General features: G+C 43.7%; 2 protein-coding genes across 9 annotated transcripts in view; one reads left to right on the top strand and one right to left on the bottom strand.

The window, feature by feature from the left end:
* Positions 1 to 7921, top strand: part of LOC122563871 (protein FAM222B) — a 56285-nt gene extending 48364 nt beyond the window's left edge. For both annotated transcript variants that reach the window (XM_043718072.2, XM_043718073.2), the window contains exon 2: positions 869 to 7921. In XM_043718072.2, the coding sequence (XP_043574007.1) occupies positions 886 to 2205 (1320 nt within the window). In that variant the 5' untranslated portion in view covers positions 869 to 885 and the 3' untranslated portion in view covers positions 2206 to 7921. The remainder of the gene's footprint in view (positions 1 to 868) is intronic.
* A 2852-nt stretch (positions 7922 to 10773) lies between these two features.
* The window catches only part of LOC122563870 (transient receptor potential cation channel subfamily V member 3-like), a 105815-nt gene continuing 92076 nt past the window's right edge, over positions 10774 to 24512 (bottom strand). For 6 of the 7 annotated variants that reach the window (XM_087977175.1, XM_087977173.1, XM_087977176.1 and 3 more), the window contains 5 exons: positions 21974 to 22040; positions 20650 to 20921; positions 14181 to 14278; positions 12950 to 13026; positions 10774 to 11368 (listed from right to left, as the gene is read on the bottom strand). In XM_087977175.1, coding sequence (XP_087833301.1) covers positions 11193 to 11368; positions 12950 to 13026; positions 14181 to 14278; positions 20650 to 20921; positions 21974 to 22040 — 690 coding nt within the window. In that variant the 3' untranslated portion in view covers positions 10774 to 11192. The remainder of the gene's footprint in view (positions 11369 to 12949; positions 13027 to 14180; positions 14279 to 20649; positions 20922 to 21973; positions 22041 to 24512) is intronic. The other variant, XM_087977177.1, reaches the window with a different exon arrangement.

Genomic DNA, 24512 nt, shown 5'->3' on the forward strand with positions numbered 1-24512 from the left:
GAGACACTCAATAAAGTGTTTACTGAATGAATAATCTGATTTTAGTTGCTACTGTAGAATGATTTTTAACAATTTTTAACCTGAAGAAAAATTTCTAATTTAGATTTTTAAACTTTCCAACTACAGTTTATTTTCTAGTTTTTCTTTTAGTCCTTAAACTGTAGAACTGGATGTACCTTCAAGGATCATGGTGAACAGCATCCTGCTGTTGAGAATATTAGTGACTTGAGGACTCTAAACCCGGGCTTTCAAGTTTTGCATTAGAGGAGGACATTAAACTACAAAGAACCCAATAAAGCTGCAAGCAACAGTAGGAAACTGAATTTTACTGCTTCTTCAATTCTCAAAGGTTTTGAAGTTTTCAACATGCAGCTTGAAAGATTATTGGGGATGGTGAGGAAAAAATAACAAATAAATGAGACATGGGTGAAGTCTTCATTGTAGAAGATGTAAGGGAGCTGGAATTTTCCCTGCATTTTCATGGCCTTAAGCTGGCCGCGGTGTGATTATAGGAAATGTGGCAGCCGTTGTACCACCTGTTGGTACAAGGGTCTCTGTTTAATGCTTTCTGCATAAGACAGCAGATATGATACTGAACTGTCAGCCTGGAGAATGTGCTGGAAACTGCTGGTTCGGGTGAGAATGTGATCAGCAGCTATAGCTGACTGCATGTAAAATATCCCTGTTTTACTTGCAGTCCAATTCTGCCAGGTTTTCACTTTGAAGCCCTGCCTCAGAACTAGGAAGATTAAAATGATCTGTTCTCTCTGTCTACCTGTTGAGCTTCTTTTGACTAATGATTCTATGTAACACTGACGTTCGTCTTGATTACCCAGATCACTAACGTGTCTCTTTTGCGTTTTTATAGGGGAAAATACGCAAAAGATGAGATCTGCACAGTACCCAACCCCAGCAGAATTGGATGCATATGCTAAGAAAGTTGCCAACAATCCACTCACCATAAAAATCTTTCCAAATAGTGTCAAAGTACCACAAAGAAAACACCTTCGTCGTACGGTGAACGGTTTGGATACTTTGGGCCAGCGATTCAGTCCCTACCCTTCTCAGGCTAGCTCGAACCGTGGTTTACTTGCAATTGTCAAGCTGCCCACGAAGAGGATTGTGAAAGACTTTGACGGAACCCGCGCAAGGTTGCTGCCAGACATGAACCCCCCGTCTGCTCCCTATGCTGCACCTAGCACTTTATCCCACCCGCAAAACATGCTGCTACAACCGGGTTTACATGGATACCGGAAGATGCGCCCGGACGGGGATGCCCCTCCCAACGTCACGGTGTCTACCTCAACTATTCCACTCTCCATGGCTGCTAACCTGCAGCAGAACAGGCCCTCTGACTTGAACAGCATTGTGCACCAGATATACCAGATGTGCCAGGCCAGTGCGGGCCTTACCACTACCTCAGTCTGTGAGGGACAGATCGCCAACCCCAGCCCCATCAGCCGCAATGTGTTGATTCACGCTAGCACTAGGGTGTCTGGTCATGGTGTGCCAGGTCACCTGCCCCCCTGCATTGTGAACCCAGGGGACCCAGCCATCGCCATGACAGCCATTGCCCCTGGCAGCATTGCCATGGGCAATATGAACAGGATGCAAGCAGCCTACCAGAATGACATAGATTCTGCCACATGGCACCAGCACCAGTTGGCACAGTTGCAACATCTGACTAGAGACACTGGCACTGGGCATCCCAACAAGTTCCACAGAGAGATTTCTGCTGCAGGGTTGACTAGCAAGACATTGAGTTACCCTGCCGAGCTGTACCTGGGCCAGCCTTATAATCTGAGAGTTCATGGTGATAAATTGTCGCCATCTCCCCCAGTCAATGGAATCCAGGGGGCTTTGCCATATTCCAATGGGCAGTACTTCCAGCCAATATGGAACAATATCCTTCCGACTCCCAACAGCGACAGCTCTGGGTCCCAGGACCTGGGCATGGTGTTTCATGGAGGAGCCTCTGGCCCAGTGGACTGTGTGGCGGGGACTCCTCTTCGAGCTGGAGCTGGTTCCTCCAGCCAAACCAATGTCCTGCAGACTGTGGATTACCTGGGTGGGGACTACCAGAACTCCTGCTTTAGGGATCAGACTATGGGGATGTTGGGGAAAATCCACAGGCCCCCCGTCAGCCGAGGTCCAGAACCAAATCTTCATCAGAATGGTCATGTTCATCACCCTGTGTACAGATGAACTGAGTTCAAGTAACTGTGGTGCTCTAGTTAGTCTTAACAGCAATTTTTGATTGTTTTGTGTTAATGCCTTTGATTGCCAAACTTGTCAGTGTTTTTTTTTCTGTCTAGTTTGGAAAACTTCTTTTGCAGGTCGCCTTTTTTTCCTTCTGTTGCCTCTGTGAGGAAGGGTATTTCCACAAGATTGAAGTCTGTGTTTAACCACCACCTTGATGTGTGATTAGAAACTGGTTTCAGTGACAGGATTAGAGGGAAGGGAAAGAATGCAAAACAGATGCAATCTTTCAAAAGGACATCTGCAGTTCCAGAATCTGAGTTGAAGGGAAGGGTGTGAAGAGCTGTTGGCAACTACTGAATTATCTGGTTTGTGTCCATGTGTCACTCACGGGCATTCAGTGCTTTAGTGTAATGCCCCACAGTTGTCCCTATTGGCAGTTGTTGAGATGTTGGAGCCCCTTATGATGTGGATTGTGCGCGCACTCAACGTTTCTTTAGTGATTCCCAACTCCCCCTCTCTTTCGACTTGTATCGCCTTTTGCTGCTGCCTTGTTGCAGGCTTTGTGATCTCTGAACTGCAGAGTTCTCTTTTTAACCCGGATAGATCCATTTTCAGAGTTGTCACTGGGGGGAGAAATGTTCATTATTATAGCTGAAAAAGTGACAAATTGAAAATTCATTTAAATCTACAGAGCTGTTTGTTTTTTTCCAGTAATTTTGGATGAAAATTGGCCTCAGTTTTAAAGTAAAGTGAAGAGCCATCACTGCAGATTAAGTAGTGAGTTTTATGGTGATTTTATTTGATAAGTGTAGCACTGTTCATCCCATCTCTAACAGCCAGCTCCCTTTTGTCTGGCAAGAGCTTGCTGGAGAGCCCTGCAGTTGGCGATTTTGTTGTTGAGAATGAAGTGGGGCAGCAGGTTCTGTCACACCAGTGGAGTCCCCACATTGTGTGGTGTGATCTAATCCAAGATGCGCTTTGAGGGAAGTGCATCCATTACCTAAAATGATCAACATCTGTTGGGTGTTTGAAAGAATTATTTGCATCCTGTTGTTCAGTGCATGCTGTCGGGTCTGACATTTTAGGGGGAAAAATGTATTCATCCTCCTGAAAGATTTGACATAGACAATCCCAAATAAGTGTGGGGTGCTGGAAAGGTGCAGCAGGTCAGGCAGCACCTGAGGAGCAGGAGAATCGACGTTTCAGGCATAAGCCCTTCATCAGCCCTGACTAAGGTCTTAAGGCCGAAATGTCTATTCTCCAGCACCTCTGCCTGACCTGTACTTTTCCAGCACCACACTCTCCACTCCGATCTCCAGCATCTGCAGTATTCACTTTATTAATCCTAAATAATATGAAGATACCAGTTTTAGTTTGAAGTTAAAGCCCAGATGTCTGTCTCTCACTCCAAACCTTGAGCTCAAGACTTGCCAAGCTTTTGCCCGAAACATCAATTATTCTGCTACTTGGATGCTGCCTGACCTGCTGTGCTTTTCCAGCAACACACTCATGCCTACTCAAAGCCCTTGCTCCTGATTCATTTTGTCTGTGTAGATTTAGAAATATTTGCTTTTAAGAACTCCAGTGCTTAGGGTGGCTGGGATGAAATTTAATTTGCAGCTTGTATGTTTGCACTAAGTGACCACAAAACTGTTTTTAAAAAAACACAGTTGGTTCACTCATGTCCTGTTGGACAGAGGCCTGCTGTTATCAGATTTGTCCTTGTTTGCAGTTTTGGCTTCGCGTGTCACTCAATAGCATCTCAAATTATCAGAAAGAAAGTCTTTTGGAGGAACCCTACCTTCAGATACTTGAGGATTGACAGTGAATGCTGGCCTTGCTGGTGTTAATCACATGAAAATGATTTGTTTGGGCAAAATGCCCAATTTTATTAAATGGGGGTCATGCGTGGAGTCAGCAACAGACTGGGGTGTGAAACTTGTCTCGAGGAAGAGATTTATCTTAAGTTTGACTTCTCCCCCAGGGCACAAACCATCAGGTGCAAAGATGCTCAGTTGCATTGCCGATCACTAGCTGTCCTGGGGTAACGTTAAGCAGATCTCCAGTCCTGCTTGCTCTCCACTGACACCTGCTGGTAAGTCCTTGTGCATGCTGAAAGAATCAGTGTCTACAGCGATGTACAATGTCAAATGATATGAACCAGAAGGCACTGCTCTAGTGCAGCGATATGTCCCTCTGACCCAGAAGGCCTGAGTTTGAGTCCCCCCTTCTGCAGAGGTGTGTCTGAGCAACTGAGCAGGTTAATTAGAATATACCTATGGCACTTGCTATCTGACCCAACACTAGGAGAAGGAACTGATGGCAAAAAGATGCCAGAGGAATGTTAACACTAATACAGTTATCTCTCAAAAATAAATCAAATTGGTTTTCAGAGAATTAAAGGGGAGGAAATTGAAAAGATTCCCTTAAACGCTAGAATCATGAGTTCCTTTTAACTGCAGAAAATATTTGATTTTGTTTCCCTACTCTATCAACTAAATGGGTCATTATTAAGAATCTATTTATGCAGCTGCTATTTCTGACCATCAGACATTCCTTTGGAATACACTTTGTGACTTTCATATGCATGAAATACTTTTCATACTACGCGACCTGGAAGGCTTGGTGTTTTTATCCTGCTGCTCCTTGAAAACAAAGGCCTTTTATCTGCAATTAAAATGATTTGATAAGTTTGGCAACAAATGCATTGAATGCAGTTTTACTTTTCCATACACTGGCTGAATATTGCTATACTACTGTAACTTAAAGAAAGTGTAATAATTCTGTATGAATGTTGCCTGTTAGTGAGGGTCTGAGTAGCAACATTTGTGTACGAGTGATGCTGTTGACATCTGTAAGTCATTGGTCTCCCTCAAAAGCCCATTGAAAAGCCTTAAGTCTTTGCTCCCTTCAGAGCTCTTACAATGGTTTGGAATTAGAAAGATGGCATCATTTTTAGCACAAAGCTATTGGTGGGTAACAATTCTCAAGAAGTTCTCTAAGCAACAGAAAAAGTAGACAATATTTTATTTAATATTTTTAGATGTGTGTAGTTCAGGGCTTAAAGAATTTGTTTTCCCCCTCAGCCCACAGCCTTTCAGGGCTTCAAAGCTTTACTGGTGTTGATTAGATATGCGATTAAATGTTTTGTGACTGGAGTCACTGTTAAAGCTCAGTCAGGTTATCATTTAAGAGTCCTGCAGCATTTAAGGCTGTCAGTAAACCTAGAATGGTGCCTGTTGGAATACTTCACAATGTCCATGGATGGTGGCTATTTAGTAACTGTGTGGCATATTGTTATTACCTTTTGCGTGCTGACTTCTCACCCCCTCCACCCCAACATGCACGCGCACTGAGGAAAATGAGAAGTAACACTTTTCTCCGAAACCATTTCTGAACACTTCCCTCCTGTGAAATGAGCATTGTAGGAAAAATCAGTTTCATAAATTTTGAAAAACTAGATTAATAGCCACTACATAAAAGAACTGCTCAATAGATAAAATTTGATAAAATTTTGTTTTGGGGTTCTTCATGCTCATTTTGTTTTGTATCTGCATGTTAATAAAACCAGAGCTTCTGGTTCTTGAACTGTTCAAGTTCTGTTTTCAGCCTGTGCATTCAGTTAATTCACTCTGAGAAATCATGGCTGCAGTCCAATACCATCTCTGATACAGTCCTTTTCTCTGCTGAGTTGGATAACTTTCAGAACAGAATTTAATGGAGCTCCATTTTCTAGCTGTTGGAAGACTTTTTTTAGACTTTGTGATGGTTGAAATGGTAGAATCTGTTTTACCGTTAGATTCAGTGTTGTCACTAGATTTCAATATCTAATAACTTTCTCTGAAACTTTCCAATGTCCATTACTCAAATGCACAGTGACCTTATGCCATCTCCAATTTTCATTGTGGCTGCCAAGTGTTTTGAGCTGTGAAGACTGGCCTATAAAAGTCATTCGCAGGTTTTAGTGGCAATTCTTTATTCAACTGGTTGGTGAAGGGCACTGTCTTTTTCCATGTCCCTTTTTTTTTTGCATCAATATGCTAAAATATTCTGGCAAAGAGCACAGAAATGACCATGTTCTTTTGGGTTTGGTAGTCAGTAGGGCTGAAGTTTGATCAGAAGCAGGGCTATTAAAATAGTAGTGGGTGTTTTTGATGACATTGTCTCATAATGGGTGGGAGGTTGCTTCGCTGCACACCAGGCAAAGTTGGACTTGTAATGCCGACCAAGCATCTGAGCATCCTATTTAATTGATTTTTATCACCAGTGTAATAATAACTATAGGTAAATGTGTGGCCTTGCTGTAGAAATCAGTTTTACTCCAAACCAGTATTTTGCAGCATTTACAGTTGTGACCCTACTAAAGTAGCTCAAGTGCCATCCAGTGTTTTTGATTTTTGACGAAGAAACTTTAGTGACAGATTTTCAAATTGGTTTGTAAGCGATATTCAATGGGAAACAAATTGCTGTCTCTAATTTGTGTCCTAGTGTCTCACACTTAACAACAGACTTTTCTGAGATGTGAATCTCAGCAGAGGGTGTGCTGTGATGTCACCCCAGGGTTTTAATGTTGCTGGAAATGTGAAATCCTTTATTGCACGATATTTTTCCTCCAGGATTTCAGTAAAGTTGAGCAATAGTTCTGTGAAGTTGAACTAATCTGCCAACTTCCACTTTGAAGAAAGCAGTGCATTGAACTTCCAGGTATTACTTTCGCAAGCTTCAAGTGTCGAGAGCTGGTGTTGATAATTTATAGATGTATTACTGGCAGAGGCAGGAGCAATTTGAGGTGATGGAACAAAGTGTGTCAAATCCCAAGCATATTTATTGAATGTGTTTTCTATAGTTTGAATGGTTTCAGTATCCAGTGACCATACTGCGATGGAACCTGTGCCTCTTCTGATAATTTATGAAGCCTCTTAGTGTGTTTTTGTTTGAACTGCCCTGTGCTAATTCTAATGAACGTGTATTTTTTTTCTTTGCTGCAATGTGAAAAGGGTACCTCCTCAGAGCTCAGCTGAATAATGTATTTGCCCACTGTGGAGGAGACTGCTGCTGTATTCCTGAAACAAAAGATAAATATAAGCTGCTTTTTAAATGTGCTTACGGGTAAACTCGATCTGGCTGCAGAAGATGTTGCAGTTGGCAGAGTTACTGATGAAAAGCTGCACCTGATGGACTCCTAGCTAGGGATAGGATGTGTTTGGAGTAGATGTGCACAGGTGGACTTCGACAGACAAAGGCTGTGGCCTCCACCTGTAGAGTGCCAATTTCTGAAGCTGAACCACTACTGTGAGAACTCTTCTCCAAAGGGAGGTAGCACCTTTTTTCATTTTTTAAGCATTTCTTCTACCCCCACATTCTTGTGCATATATAAAGAAATGATTTGTGTGAAGTACTTTGTTCCCTTCCCTTCTAATAGTTTCCTTGTAAACTAAACTCTGCATCTTTCAGACTTTGTGCAGCCCCCCCCCCCACCTCAGACAAGCTCCTCCTCATACAATCTGGGGTCTCCTGTTCCATTGAGATGCTGACCTCGCTGTGCCACTGGATTTTTAAAAATCATCTACTGATTCAACTGTGTGTTTTTGCCACTGACTGATCTTGGTGAGCAGTGTTCTTTGGATTGGGATGATGTCATCCAGCTGACCTGAGCTAAGTCAACTCACCAATTGCAACCTGTTCTTGCCCCTGGATACTGAACATCTACCAAGTATTTTTTTAAAAACTTATCCCGTTTTAATGGGATATAGGGCAGCTCAGTGGTTAGCACTGCTGCCTCACAGCATCAGGGCCCAGGTTCGATTCCAGCTCTGGTGACTGGTCTGTGTGGAGTTTGCTTATTCTCCCTGTGTCTGCATGGGTTTCCTCCCACAGTCACAAAGATGTGGCAGGCTAGGGTGGGTTTGCCATGCTAAATTGCCCATAGTGGTAGGTGCATTAGTCAGGGGTAAATATAGGGAAGGGAAATGGATCTGGGTGGGTAACTCTTCAGAAGGTCAGTGTGGACTTAACCGGCTAAATGGCTTGTTTCCATGCAGTAGGTAATCTCAGCCAACAATGTTTTTACCAATCTGAGAATTCGTTTTTAAATTGCTTGAGTTCAAGTGATATATTTATCAGCAATCCCTCCGCCAAAATGCATCCTTATTTTTCTGTCTGTCCTTCATGCCCAGAGGCTTGTGTATGTGCTCTAGTTTCTCTACCCCAGCACTGTCCTGGTTGGCTAGGTGTGCAGAGAATACAGCCTGTCCATTTCTAAGTAACCCTGCTGTCAGCAGAGGTGTGGATAGTGGCAGCTCTCTTTTGGACGACTCCCCAGCCTCCAGTGGCAAAGCTGTTCCTCCTGCTGGACCAAGAAGTTAGCCAATGTGTAGACAGCTTGAATAACCATTGAAGCTCTGTTAATGACTCTGTCCAAGACACTTAACTCTAGTGCTGGGGCTGAACCAGTATTAACTAACAGGAGTGATTGTAGAGTACCAATTTCTTGTTCCGTTGCTACACTGAGAAGCTGAGTCTAACCAAAGATACCAATGGGAAGGATAATGCAACAATTGGCACTTCCACAAATGTGTCCCTACGGGCATCCTTTGGTATCTTATTTGAAGAAATGGTCACTGTCTGATGCTGATCTTTGAAACTTCACCATGTATGACCTAGCTTCTTAAATTTGTAGAAATAAAATCGAGAGGCTTTAAAAACTTCTAATTTTCCCTCCATGTTGGGAAAAGCTCAACACTAACTGGTATATGTTTTACAATGTTTTCAGAAGTGGAAATGTGGATGGTGAGCAGTTCTTGCTGTTGGAGGATATATCAAATTCAATATGAAAACTCTGTATACTAATGTAGACCTACATTTTGAAGAATAAAAATATTTGCACATCTAAACAGAAGCTGAATGTTGAAATTGTATCTTTTTGAAAGCTGGTGCAGTAACCAGACTGGAGATGGTACTGGCTGTTTGTTTCTGGTGATCGGAGGCTGGGTTTTCACAGGAAAGGTTGCAGTGTGGGCACCTTTTTTCTCTCACAGTCACTCTCACTCACTCACGAAATAGGCAATAGTCCAAATACTTGCTTTAAATGAGATTAAAGTGGGCCGCATAACTGGATTAATTGTGCACAAACTCTAATGGGTCTTGCCTCCATTCCTGAGGGTTATAGTCTGTGATATTTAATGTATCCTCTTATCACAGCTGATGGGTAGTTCCAACATTGTCATTTTGAATCATGTTTTTCTCTCATTTTTGTACATTTTAAATGTTGGGAAGGTTGGGCTTGGGGAAAATATTCTGGATTAGTGGTGCTGGAAGAGCACAGCAGTTCAGGCAGCATCCAAGGAGCAGCAAAATCGAAGTTTCGGGCAAAAGCCCTTCAGGAATAAAGGCAGAGAGCTTGATCTCCACCCTTCAGGCTCTCTGCCTTTATTCCTGATGAAGGGCTTTTGCCCGAAACGTCGATTTCGCTGCTCCTTGGATGCTGCCTGAACTGCTGTGCTCTTCCAGCACCACTAATCCAGAATCTGGTTTCCAGCATCTGCAGTCATTGTTTTTACCACCTTGGGGAAAATATGGTAAATGTATTGATTAAAGCATTGGGTTTGTAGAATTACACAGTCATTCCATACCATGACTTGTAAAAATCAAGCATTAGCTGACACTGAATGAAGCTTCAAGTTTAGAACACAGTCCATATTAACAAATTGTGGTCTTTTGACTTAATGTGGGAAGCAATGCAGTGTTGTGGATCAGTAGAGAGTGAATGATCAAGGTTTTGTTTCTCTTGGAGGGTCAGAATCATTATGGACAGATTTTTTGGAATGGCTAGTTTTTTTCTCTCTTGTAAGGCCCACTTGTGCACTTTCACATCTGGTTTCCTGAACATACATCAAGCAGGACTGACTATCAGGAGCTCTGCCTAACTGCCCCTCCAATTCAGATTTGCACTGGTACCTCCTCCTCTTACTAGCTTTTTTTGTTTAAATAATTAAGCCACACCCCATAAGCACTGTGCACACTGGTTAAAAGTTATCTCAAATGTGAAATATTCTAATAGTTCAACTTATCCATCCTACACAGTGAGGGTATAAAAAGCTCACATTTGTGTCACAGGTACAAAGTATTGCATGTGTATAATGAGCTAGAATCATACAGTACAGGGGGCCATCTACTCCACTACCTATACCAACTCCTTATTTGACCTCATTGTTCGTTCTCAGATTTCTGCAAATATTCCCTTTTTCATGTGTAATTTTATGTTTAACGTTACCACTTAATCTGCTCACGCCACTATTTCAGGCGGTCTAATCCAGATCATTACTGTTCATCAACTGTGGGGAGCACACAAGTAGCCAATTGGTTTTTGGCAGGAAAACCAAAGTGCTAAAGAGACTGAACGAGTCTGGTGGCATATGTGGGGAGAAGTCTACAGATTCCCCTTCAGAACCGAAGAGTCATACCAGACTCTACTGCTTCCACTGCTAGGAGAGAGTGAGGACTGCAGGTGCTGAAGATCAGAGTCAAACAGTGTGGTGCTGGAAACGCACAGTAGGTCAGGCAGCATCAGGGTCAATGTTTCAAGCATAAGCTCTTCATCAGGAGCCAATTATGCATTTTTATTTTTTTTGTAACAATGACAAACTTTTTTTGGATGGTGTTTTGAGAGAAGAATATGGGCTAGATACTTGAATAATACCCTTTGATTTTTTTTTTAATGTATTGAACTTTCATTGGAAATTGATACTTCCTCAGGATTGCTTTGGAAGTTCAACCTGAAACTTGTGCACTCGCTTCAGAAATAGAGTTTGAATTGTTTTCTTTATTCAGTCACTGCATGAGGGCATCACTTGCTAGGCAGCATTTATTGCTCATGCCTTCTGTCCAGAAACAGGTCAAGTTATCACTATTTAGTGAGGTGAAATATTTCGGGATAAACTAGTTCCATCATTGCATCTCCACTTTGCATACTTCCTTACAATGTCTTATCCTCAAATTTGTGATGCATCTTGTGGAGAAATCATCTCCACATTTGATTGAAGGTCCTCCTGTTGCTGCTTCCTGTCTGGGGGGGAGCCATGATTCCATTTTCTCCTACCCCACAAGTGTAATGGCCTTCTGAAAGAGGTTCTTCTCGGTCGCAATGAGTGATGTACTGTGTGATCATCTTAAAAAAAAAAAAAAACAACATACATTAGAGACTGTAAGAAAAGATACTTCCATGCCAAGACATTTTTGCTAATGTGACAGAAGAGATTTTGACACTGAAATAATGAATGTATTGATACCCTTGACCCACATGCCAAAGTGCTGTATCTCTTGCAATGAGCTAGAATCTGAATCATACAGCAAATGTAGTGACCACTTGGCCCATTTGTCCCTGTGCTAGCTCTTTTTCTCCAATGCCTCTGTTTGATTCCTCTTTAAAAGTTTGTTACAGAATATGTTTCCGCCATTCTTCATCTCTCCAAGACAGAGCAGACATTCGGCTAATCAATCATGGCTGATTTAAGTTTCTCAGCCCTATTCTCCTACTTCCTCTCCATAACCCTTGATCTCCTTGCTACTGTAGAACTCATTTATCTCCGTTTTTAAATATACTTGGTAACCTACCCCCACCCGCCGCCATCTATGCCAATGAATTCTAGCTGAAGAAGTTTCTCCTCTACATTTTGAAAGGTCTTCCCTTTACTCTAAGGCTGTGCCCTTTGATCCTAGTGTCTTCTACCAATCGAAACATCTTCCCAATATCTACTCTTCCAGTCCTTTCACTTATGTGCGTGTTTCAATTAGGTTCCCCTCATCCTCCTTCTAGAGTCAATACAATATAAACCCAGAGTCCTCCATGTTCCTTATATGTTAAGCTTTTCATTCCTGGGACCATACTTGTGAATCTCTTCTGAACGTGCTCCAGGGCAAGTGTCTATCTTACCTGCAAGAACTCTAATAAACGCTACATTAGACAAACAGGCAAAAAACTAGCCACTAGAGTACGTGAACATCAAATAGCCACAAAAAGACGTGACCCTCTTTCACTAGTATCCTTATGTATAGAAGAGGAAGGACACCGTTTTGACTGGGACAACACCTCCATCATAGGACAAGTCAAACAGAGACTAGAAGTTTGGCATTCCAAACAGAACTCTATCAACAAATGCATTGACTTGGATCCCATTTACCATCCCCTGAGAAAAATATCAGGAAATGATGTAATCACAGGAAATGACATTACCAACCCAAGGAAATGTAAACACATATGTAGCTAACAGGCCATGCCACCAGTGCTTCAGCTGGAGGTTCACTGATGATATTATGTAGTGTGGTGATGAAATGTCTGAAAACGACCCTTCCAGCTCAAAGTTACATCCAGTAAAGTCCTCTAACTCTGTCCACCCTCATCCCCCTCCCTGCAAAGGAAAAGTTAAGCCCAGTTTCTCTCCACACTTGAAGTCAAGCCCCACTTTTTTGGAATCCCTCTGGTAAATCTTCTGTGTGCCAACTCCAAAGGTTTGCAATCCTTGTGTGGTGGCCGAAATTGCACTTGGTATTTTGTGTGACTAGTGCTTTATTAGAGATTAATGTGACTATCTTGCTTTTGTACACTGACTCTTAATGATAAAATGGAGATTCCTTTTCAGATTGAACATCATTAAACAACACTAAATAAGAGATTGTGTCAAGACACTTAATAAAATTGTATCTTGATGATCGATCAGAGGCAGCCATCTGGCTGACAGTCACTACTTACCTTCCTCATCGTTACCTGGGTCTTCATTAATGCGAACTAGACTGGTGTTCCATTTTGTCCAGTTAACTTCTTTGATCCTGGTTTGAGAAATGATTTGAATTTTAAAACGAGCCAACTTGATAGGAGCGGGAGTAGGACAATTGCTCCCTCATGGCAGTTCATTGAGCTCAATACTTTAGTCCCACCCTCTCACTATTACCCACCTATAGCTACCTCCTTGAAAAGAATATTACAGCTTCAACCATTTTCTGTGGTAATGAATTCCACAGGCTTATCACACTCTGGGTGTAAATATTTCTCATCTTCAGGTATATAAGTTTCTCCTTAGCTCTGTCTTAAATGGCCTCTCTCTCATTTCCTGTATCTGCCCTGTTGAGCCCAGTAACTACACTCCCCTCCCTCCATCCCACCCCCCCCCCCCCCCCTCCAAGGAAGAGAATGCCCCTTGTGTTCCAGCCAATATCTCTCCTTTAAAAGTGTCCCTCAACTCCTCCTGTATGATTTCTTGTGAGCTTGTTTTACGCACACTAGCTGGCATACTCCCTGTATTACAGCAATGATGTCAAATGTATCTGCTATAAAAGACGTTGGGTATCCTGCGGTTGTGAAATCCATCGTTCCTCTTTTGCTGGGTCAGTGTCCCAGGGCACCTGCTTTAGAGAGGATCGTGGGCTGCACCAGCAGCAGACTTGGATTGTAGACATTCAAGAAGACAGCTTACCCTTCGCCCCCATATCCCAGGGCAGCTCATTATGGAGAAAGTGAGGACTGCAGATGCTGGAGATCAGAGCTGAAAATGTGTTGCTGGAAAAGCGCAGCAGGTCAGGCAGCATCCAAGGAGCAGGAGAATTGATGTTTTGGGGATGCTGCCTGACCTGCGCTTTTCCAGCAACACATTTTCAGCTCCTTATGGGCCAATAGAATTCTGGCCTTCAATGCCACACCCATATCCCCAAAAATAATTAAAAAGACCCGCACTGAGTCTTAAGATATTTACTCCAAGAAAAGGATATTAAATTCTGCCCACTCTTTAATGGCATTCTTATTGCTGAAGAGTATTGGGGACTGGGGGGAGCTTTTTCCCTTCTGTAGTAGGATTTGTTCTCCCCATTACACTTGGAGGGGCTTTAGAGAAGACACAAACATCCCCTTTAAAAGACCACCTTCACACCCAAGTGCAGTATTTCCTATGAATCTGGTGGTGTGCTACATCAATAACATCATGTTTTACCTGATGTATCTCTTGCCGTGAAATGTTTTTCCCAGTTGAAATTTCTCCTTCAGATACTTTGGCAAAAACTTCTCCAGATTCAGAATGGTTCTTGCTCTCTAATCAATGTGGCCATTGAGGGAAAGGAACAAGTTAAAATAAATACACCATTAGTTTCCTGCACTTAAGAAAAACCAACAATTCTCCAGTTTTTGACCCGTTTGAGTGCATTAACATAGCACCACAGCAATATTAAGTTAAAATTAAACTGGACTGGCTGTCTAACAGTGGGTAAAAACAATGACTGCAGATGCTGGAAACCAGATTCTGGATTAGTGGTGCTGGAAGAGCACAGCAGTTCAGGCAGCATCTGAGGAGCAGGAAAATCGACGTTTCGGGCAAAAGCCCTTCATCAGGAATAACAGTGGCAACGTGAACAGCTCTGAGACCTGGAATCCTGCAGTGAGTAACTCCTTTTCGTGTCTCTCTCTAAAGCCCACCTCCTGTTTACAAAGTCCAAATCAGGAATGTTGTGGAACACTTGGTGCTTGCCTACCAGCGTGTTCAAGAAATTCCCAACACGCTCCAGGATAAAGCAGCCAGCTTGATTTGCACACTGATTACTAGGCATTGCACAAGTAATCCAGAGATCCCCCACTAATGCTATGGAGCCAGGGACTCCAATACCACTTTGCCAGCTGGTTGTCTATGAAATTTGATGAATAAATGCAACATGTAAAGCTCGCACCAGTGACTCTCTGCCCACGATGGCAATCATTGGTTGATAATTTGATTCACTCACTTCCTTCAGGGGAAGGAAATGTGCTGTTCTTGTCTGGTCTGCTGAACATACGATTCTAGACCCACCGGTAGTCACTGAACTGCCCTGGGAAAATGTCCTAGCAAGCCATTGTGTTGAGGAGCAATAAAGGCTGGGCAAGTGACCTCCATATCCACAGTGTAGGGATCTCCTGTGGTCGTTCCCCTGAAAAACAAGTAAACCGTTTTCAATACTGTTGGGAGTCAATTTACCAGCAGCATGCACTAGGGGGCAGGTCTCTGGCACCAAGTCTGTCCCTGTTGCACAAAAGGGAAGGAGGGAAAGGAGGAGAATGTTAGTCATTGGGATGTGATAGTGAGAGGGTCAGATAGGTTTGTAGGGAACGAAAGAGACTGATGGTTTGTGTGTTGCCTCCCAGATGCCAGGGTCCCTAATGTCTTGGATCATGTCTTTGGGGTCCTGAAGGGAGAGGGTGACCAGCCCCAAGTCATGGTCCATGTAGGTACCAACGACACGGGTAGAAAGAGGGATAGGGATGTAAGGCAGGATTTCAGGGAGCTAGGGGGGAAGCTGAGCGCTGGTACCAACAGAGTTGTTATCACTGGTTTATTACATGTGCCACGTGATAGCGAGGCAAGGACTAGGGAGAGATATCAGCTGAACAGGTGCCTGGAGGGATGGTGCAGGGGGGAGGGTTTCAGGTACCTAGATAACTGGAGCTCCTTCTGAGCAAGGTGGGACTTGTACAAACAGGACAGTCTTCACTTGAACCAGAGGGGTACTAATATCCTGGGTGGGATGTTTGGTGCTATTCGGGTGGCTTTAAACTAGCTCAGCAGGGCGATGGAAACCTATGGTGTAGTTCCAGTGCACAGGAGGATGAGAGAAGGGAGGACAGGGACAGAATTTCAGTCACAGGAACGTGCTGGCAGACAACACGCTGGTTTGAAGTGTGTCTACTTCAACGCTGGACGGATCCGAAATAACGTATGAGCTTGCAGCATGGGACTTCGACGTTATGGCCATTTCGGAGACATGGATAGAGCAGGGACCGGAATGGATGTTGCAGGTTCCAGGGTTTAGATCTTTCATTAAGGTCAGGGAAGGCGGTAAAAGAGGGGAAGGTGTGGCTTTGTTACTCAAGGACAGCGTAATGGTGGCTGAAAGAACATTTAATGAGGACACACACGTGACAGGAGAGGTCACATTGCTGGGAGCTTTTTCTAGGCCTCCGTAGAGTTCCAGGGATGTGGAGGAGAGGATTGGCAAATCGATTCTGGGCAGGAGTGAAAGGAACAGGATGGTCGTTGTGGGGGACTTTAACTTCCCCAACATTGACTGGAAATGCTATAACTCTAGTACGTTGGATGGATCAGTTTGTGTCCAATGTGTACAGGAGGATTTCCTGACACAGTATGTCAAAGGGCCGACAAGAGGGGAGGCCACACTGGATCTGGTGCTCGGTAATGAACCGGGTCAGGTGTTTGATTTAGTGGTAGGTGAGCACTTTGGAGAGAGTGACCATAATTCAGTTACATTTAGTTTAGCGATGGAAAGGGATAGGTACATGCCACAGGGCAAGAGTTATCGATGGGGGAAGGGCAATTATAATGTGATTAGGCAACACTTAGGAGGCATAGAATGGGGTAGCAAAATGCAGGGGATGGGGACGATCAAAAAGTGGAGCTGGTTTAAGGAATAGATATTGTGTGTCCTTGATAGGTATGTCCCTGTCAGGCAGGGAGGAGGTGATAAGGTAAGGGAACGGTGGTTTACGACAGAAATTGCATCTCTTGTTAAGTGGAAGAGGGAGACTTATGTGATGTTGAGGCGAGATGCTTCAGATGAGGTGATAGAGAGTTACAGATTAGCTAGGAAGGATTTAAAGAGAGCGTTAAGAGGAGCAAGGAGAGGACATGGACATGAACAGTCTTTAGCAAATAGAATAAAGGAGAACCCTAAACTTTCTATAGGTATGTGAGGAATAAAAGGATGACTAGGGTAGGAATAGGGCCAGTCAAAGACAGAAGTTGGAAGTTGTGTGTGGACCCTATTGAGATCAGAGACGTGCTAAATGAATATTTCTCATCTGCCTTCACTTAGGAAAAGGAGAATATTGTAGAGGAGAAGAACAAGATATGGGCTATTCAAATTGAAAAGATTGAGGTTAGTATGGAGGAGGTGTTAGCAATTCTAGAAGGAGTGAAAGTAGATAAGTCTCCTGGGCCAAATGGGATTAATCCGAGGGTTCTCTGGGAAGTTAGGGAGGAGATGTTGGAGCCTTTGGCTTTGATATTTGAGTCGTCATTGTCTACAGTTTAGTGCCAGAGGACTGAAGGATTGCAAATGTTGTGCCCTTGTTCAAGAAGGGCAGTAGAGATGACCCAGGTCATTATAGACCAGTGAGCCTTACTTCTGTTGTAGGAAAGGTTTTGGAAAGGATTATAAGAGATAGGATTTGTAATCATCTAGTAAGCAACAATTTGATTTCAGATAGTCAACATGGTTTCGGCAAGGGCAGGTCGTGTCTCACAAACCTCATTGAGTTTTTTGAGAAGGTGACCAAGCATTTAGATGAGACTAGGGCAGTTGATGTGGTATACATGGACTTCAGTAAAGCCTGTGATAAGGTTCCACATGGTAGGCTGTTGGAGAAAATGCAGAGACATGGAGTTGAGGGTGATTTAGCAGTTTGGATTAGAAACTGGCTTTCTGAAAGAAGGCAGCGAGTGGTGGTTGATGGAAAATATTCAGCCCGGATCTGTTTTGGAACCACTGCAGTTTGACATTTTTATAAATGATTTGGATGCAGGCAAAGGTGGATGAGTTAGTAAATCTGCAGATGACACTAAAGTCGGTGGAGTAGTGGACAGTGTGGAAGAATGTTGCAGGTTGCAGGGGGACTTGGATAAACTGCCGAATTGGGCTGAGAGGTGGCAAATGGAGTTCAATGCAGCTAAATGTGAGGTGATTCACTTTGGGAAGAATAACAGGAAGGCAGAGTACTGGGTCAATGGAAAGATTCTTGGTAGTGTGGATGTGCAGAGGGAACTTGATGTCCATGTACATAGATCCCTGAAAGTTGCCACCCAGGTTGATAGTGCTGTTAAGAAGACATACGGTGTGTTAGGTTTCATTGGTGGAGGGATTGAGTTCTGGAGCCGTAATGTCATGCTGCAACTAGACAAAGCGCTAGTGCGGCCGCACTTGGAATATTGTATACAGTTCTGGTCGGCCCATTACAGGAAGGATGTGGAAGCATTGGAAAAGGTGCAGAGGAGATTTACTAGGATGTTGCCTGGTATGGAGGGAAGGTCTTATGAGGAAAGGCTGAGAGACTTGGGTCTGTTCTCATTGGAAAGAAGAAGGCTAAGAGGTGATTTGATAGAGACATACAAGATGATCAGAGGATTAGATAGGGTAGACAGAGAGAGTCTTTTTCCTAGGATGATGTCGTCAGCTTGTACGAGGGGGCATAACTACAAATTGAGGGGTGATAGATTTAAGACAGATGTCAGAGGCAGGTTCTTTACGCAGAGAGTAGTAAGGGTGTGGAATGCCCTACCTGCTAATGTAGTTAACTCAGCCACATTAATGAGACTTAAACAATCCTTGGATAAGCACATGGATGGTAAAGGGATAGTGTCGGGGAATGGGCTTAGATTAGCTCACAGGTTGGTGCAACATCGAGGGCCAAAGGGCCTGTTCTGTACTATGCTGTTCTATATCCTGTGGAGGAAAATAAAGCAATATACCACCTTCCATCTTCCCAATAAGCTACATGGTTGCTCAGGGTCTTGCACTCTGATTACAATGTGTTCACATTGACTTCTAATTGCAGGAGCTGCTGCTGTGTATGACCTTCTGAGATCCATGCAGCAGCAAGAAAAATTGGAGGGAATGTAAAGCAGGTTACCTTCTTGCTGCACAGTAGCAGCAGCATGTACAAGGTGCACTGCAGCATTGTCCCCACCTCAGACCTCCTCCATGTAGAAAGAAGAGAACAGCAAATGTAGGTGAGCACCCCTCATCATCCTGACTCTGAAATAAATCTCCATTCCTTCACTGCTGTGAATCATGTGCGTCTTCATGTGGACGCACTGGTTACAAAGGCCTAACAATGTCTCTTCTTCCTCAGGCAGCTGAGGGAATTTGGCATAACAGCGAATACCTTTGCCGACATTGATAGGTGCACCATTGAGAGCATTCTGTCCGGATGTATCACTACCTGGTATGGCTACTGTACCATTCAAGATCGGAGATGGTTACAGAGAGTGGGGAATCACGAAGGCCAACCTCCCATCTGTAGAATCCATCTACCAGGCCTGCTGTCAAGGAAAGGCCGCCAGCATTCTCAAAGATCCATCCCACCCTGGAAATGCTTTTCTACAACCTCTACCATTGGGGAGAAGGTACAGAAGCCTGAACACACGCACCAGCCGGTTTCACAACAGTTCCTACCCTACTGTTATCAGAATACTGAATGGACTCACAAACTCTTAACATTCATCTGTACCTGTGATTTTGTGTTTGCTGCTTACTAATTGTTTACTTATCTATGCTACTTAACTCTGTGATCTGCCTGTATTGCTCGCAAGACAAAGCTTTTCACTGTGCCTCGGTTCACGTGACAATAAATTCAATTCAATTCATTTCAGTTCAAGCTCCCTGACAACACCGTGCACTGGCAGTTGGGCCACAGCTATGCAACAAGGTAGCTAACCACTAGCTTCTCCAAGTCAGTTAGCGATGGGCAATAAATCATTGCTTACATTGAGTGAATGAAGAACGCTTGGCTTAATGCATAGGATAATTTTAAGGAGAAGGTGTTTTTGAATTGGTTTCCAGAAGTTGTTGTTGTTATTGTTATTTTGTGTCAGAGAAAATCTTTTTTTTTTGTCCTGTCATGTAAAGTTGTTAATGGCTTAATTCATTAGTTAATAGTGTGACAATGTAGGCCAGGGGTTGTACAGCTCCCCTTGGTGATTTGCTCTGTTTTACTGTACAGTTAGTGTCTCTCAGTTACTGTGATGGCCTCTTTTGGAAATATGCAGCTTGATCTGATGCAGGGCTTTACAGATTAGCTTCAGCCCTCTTCAGTCTTCTTTCACTGACCAGAAGGTCCCAGCACCAACTGATCAGAGTTAAGGTGTTGGAAGGGAAACTATAAGCTTTAGCATTTCAGATGTGGAAATGTGGCTGGCATTCCCATTCCCAGTCCAGACACGGATTACGTCTGGAAGTGTAGGGTGTTGCACTTGGATTTCTGCTTTGGTCACCCAGCTTGCTGACTGTGGGGAGGCAATGTTAGTTTTTCAGGCTTTATTTGTATGGAATGTAGGTGTTGCTGACAAAGTTGGCATTTATTGCTCCTGCATTATTGTCCAGTCTGGTGATGAGCCACTGCTATCCCTGTGGTGAGGTACACTAGCCATGCTGCTCGGAATGATGTCCCAGGACTTTGACCCAGTGACAGTGAGAGGACAGTGTTAATAGGATGGTGTGTGGTTTGCAGTCGGGCTTACAGATGGTGTAGGGCCTCTCGGTCTTGTCAAGCTGACTGATTTGGGGAATAAGGGATGGCCAATTGAATGAGTTACCAGGAAAGCAGCGGCTGGGCCTGGAGGATCATCCAGTTCAACAGTTTGTGAGAAGTTTCACCTGATCGAAAAACTGTTGTAATAATAGAAGCAGACATTTTTGAGATACCTGTAGTTTCCAGATGTTTTTACTCTCTTTGGAAATGTTCTCCACGGTCTCCCCCATCAGTGCGATCAGCATGTTCAACAGGAGGACAAAGGTCAGGACAACATACAACACCAACACGAAGAGGAAGAGCTCTGGGTATTTTACTTGTTTCTGTACTTCCAGGTCACCCAGTCCAATGGTTAGCTTGAATAGCTCCAGAATTGCAGTGTTGAAACTGGCGAAAGCACTGCACTGTTCATTGTCCTGGCACCCCTGAATCAGGGAGGCAAGTGCTGTAGGAGTCAGAATTTTAAATTATGTTTGAAGAGAGTGAAGTTCAAACTGAACTACCTCCTGTTAATGAGCGGGCACTGCAGTTTCATCCGTGGCTTTGGATAGACCTGCACTGCATCTTTTGTCTGTTTTGCTTCATCCCTCCCTCCCTCTGCATAGAAACCCTTCAAATGTGCAGCTTTCCAATAGCCAGGCCTTTTTTTCTTGAATTGGTTGTTTGTGTCACAGAGAAATTCCATTTTATTTGCTCATCATATGTGGGTGTTGCCCTTTAAAGCGTTGGCGATCCTTTGCCATGATGTTACACCCACTGTGCTGTTTAGTTGTCAGCTCCAGGATGCGGACAGTCCTGGTGTTAACCAAGTTTAGCCAGGCACAGCAGGATGGGGGTCCCTGTACAGTGAAGATATGGGCCAGGAAGATGTTGCATTGGCAGAGAGCAATGGAAGAATCATGAATCTTGTATTTTAAAGTTCCATCAGAATCATCTGGTTTAGATGAAGATATCATTGTTTACAACAGTTAGAATGCTGTAATGGAATTGGGATCAGTGAATGTATCAGGAGCTGGTTTTGTGTGCAATGGAATCATCCCAATGGAATAGGGTGGCATGGTGGCTCAGTGGTTAGCACTGTGGCCTCCCAGTGCCAGGGACCCAAGTTCAATTCCACCCTCAGGCGACTGTCTGTGTGGATTTTGCACATTTTCCCTGTGCCTGCCTGGGTTTCCTCCGGCTGTTCCAGTTTTCTCCCACATTCACAAAGATATGCAGGTTCGGTGTACTGGCAGTGGAAAATTGCCCATAGTTTCCAGGAATGTGTAGGTTTGCTGCATTAGTCATGGAAAATACAGGGTTACAGAGATGTGTCTGGGTGGGATGCTCATTGGAGAGTTGATGTGGACTTGTTGGGCCAAATGGCCTGTTACCATACTGGGGATTCTATGATTCTATCTCTTGGACTTTGCATTTGTAGGACCCCGACAGTTTTAAGAGAAATTGGAAAGGAATTTACAGGCTAAGAGAAATTGGAAAATACAACAAAAAATTTACCTGTACCAAATCCGATTAGGAATAGTAAATAAATAAACAGGAATCGCGCAACATCAGTTAGCAGAATCTGAAAATGAAAATAATTGTGATTTAGCAGGATCAATGATTACATTTAAAAAAAAAACAGATTGGGAATGCTTATTTGCTTTACCCACGTTAAGCAGTAGTATGATTGAGGGATGAAACTCCCTCCTTGACTGTTCTTTATCACTAGGAGAAAGTGAGACAATAGACAATAGACAATAGGTGCAGGAGTAGGCCATTCAGCCCTTCGAGCCTGCACCGCCATTCAATATAATCATGGCTGATCATTCCTAATCAGTATCCTGTTCCTGCCTTATCTCCATAACCCTTGATTCCACTATCTTTGAGAGCTCTATCCAACTCTTTCTTAAATGAATCCAGAGAGTGGGCCTCCACTGCCCTCTGGGGCAGAGCATTCCACACAGCCACCACTCTCTGGGTGAAGAAGTTTCTCCTCATCTCTGTCCTAAATGGTCTACCCCGTATTTTTAAGCTGTGTCCTCTGGTTCGGCACTCACCCATCAGTGGAAATATGTTTCCTACTGCCAGAGTATCCAATCCTTTCATAATCTTACATGTCTCAATCAGATCCCCTCTCAGTCTTCGAAACTCAAGGGTATACAAGCCCAGTCGCTTCAGTCTTTCAGTGTAAGGTAATCCTGTCATTCCAGGAATTGACCTCGTGAATCTACGCTGCACTCCCTCAAAAGCCAGAATGTCTTTTCTCAAATTTGGAGACCAGAACTGCACATTGTACTCCAGGTGTGGTCTCACCAGGGCCCTGTACAGCTGCAGAAGCACCTCTTTGCTTCTATACTCAATTCCTCTTGTTATGAAGGCCAGCATGCTATTAGCCGCCTTCACTACCTGCTGTACCTGCATGCTTATCTTCATTGACTGGTGTACAAGAACACCCAGATCTCTCTGTACTGCCCCTTTACATAAATTGATTCCATTGAGGTAGTAGTCTGTCTTCCTGTTCTTGCCACCAAAGTGGATAACCATACATTTATCCACATTAAACTCCATCTGCCATGCATCTGACCACTCACCTAACCTGTCCAGATCACCCTGTAATCTCCTAACATCCTCCTCACATTTCACCCTGCCACCCAGCTTTGTATCATCAGCAAATTTGCTAATGTTACTATTAATACCATCTTCTATATCATTAATATATATTGTAAAAAGCTGCGGTCCCAGCACTGATCCCTGCGGTACCCCACTGGTCACTGCCTGCCATTCCGAAAGGGAGCCGTTTATCACTACCCTTTGTTTCCTATTAGCCAACCAACTTTCAATCCAATCTAGTACTTTGCCCCCAATACCAAGCGCCCTAATTTTACTTCCTGAAGAAGGGCTCATGCCCGAAACGTCGATTCTCCTGCTCCTTGGATGCTGCCTGACCTGCTGCGCTTTTCCAGCAACACATTTTCAGTTCTTTATCACTGCCTAGTCAGTGGTGTGCCATGGTCCTGCTGATCAGCTGTGGCAGAGCAGGGAGGCAAAGACCATGGGGAGAGGTCTACCTACATTTAACTTGCAATGTGTATGGAGCCCGGTTGCCGTGTTAGCACTTTCTACCTTATGTTAAACTTGAACTGCCTTTCTATTTCCAGTTTGGAATGACTGTTGAGCAATACTGCAGCTTAGAATGTGATCTTTGTGTTCAGACTCCCCCAGTGCATTATCCTTCCTAATCTCTGCAGCCTCCCAAGAACTGTTTCAAAACCTGTTTTAAACCTCACTCCCTTTGGGGCCTCTCTACCAGCTGTGCCATCTGCTGCTTTGGCCAAACACCCATTCCTCATTGAACCTCACCATCACTTTAAGACTGAGATTCTGTCCTAATCTCTTTGGCTCGGTTTTAATTATTTTCGTAAGGCTTCTGCGTTCCTTTGGATCGTCATCTTGTGTCAAAGGCGTTACGTGAACGCAAGTTGTTCATACAGACTATTCCTCACTCTCAAATTCTGAGGAAGGGTCACTTGAAATGTTTACTGATTTCTCTCCACAGATGCTGCCAGACCTGCTGAGCTTTTCCAGCAATTCCTGATTTCCAGCATCTGCAGTTCATTGGGTTTCCTACTCCCTCACTCTCCTTGGTTCAGTTATATCTCTGGGCTGCCTTGCTATGACTCAGTCTCCTCCTCCTTCAGCAACATTTGTTTATGAAAGACATTATTTCAAATAATCCTCCATGCTCACTTCCATCATCATCAGAGGATGTTTCCACTGGCAGGTGAAACTAGGATAAGAGGTCTTAACCTCAAAATTAGGGGAAGCAGATTTAGGACTGAATTGAGGAAGAACTTTATCACCCAGAGGATTGTGAATTTTTGGAATTCCCTGCCCAGTGAAGTAGCTGACAGTTACTTCAGTAGATGTTTTTAAAGCTAAGGTAGCTTTTTTTTGAACAGGAGCAGGAGAATCGACGTTTCGGGCGGGAGCCCTTCATCAGGAATTCCTGCTCCTCGGATGCTGCCTGACCTGCTGTGCTTTTCCAGCACCACTC

Source organism: Chiloscyllium plagiosum, unplaced genomic scaffold (assembly GCF_037043375.1).
Source record: "Chiloscyllium plagiosum isolate Xiang-an unplaced genomic scaffold, Cpla_swu_hap1 HiC_scaffold_31, whole genome shotgun sequence".
Lineage (NCBI taxonomy): Eukaryota > Metazoa > Chordata > Chondrichthyes > Orectolobiformes > Hemiscylliidae > Chiloscyllium > Chiloscyllium plagiosum.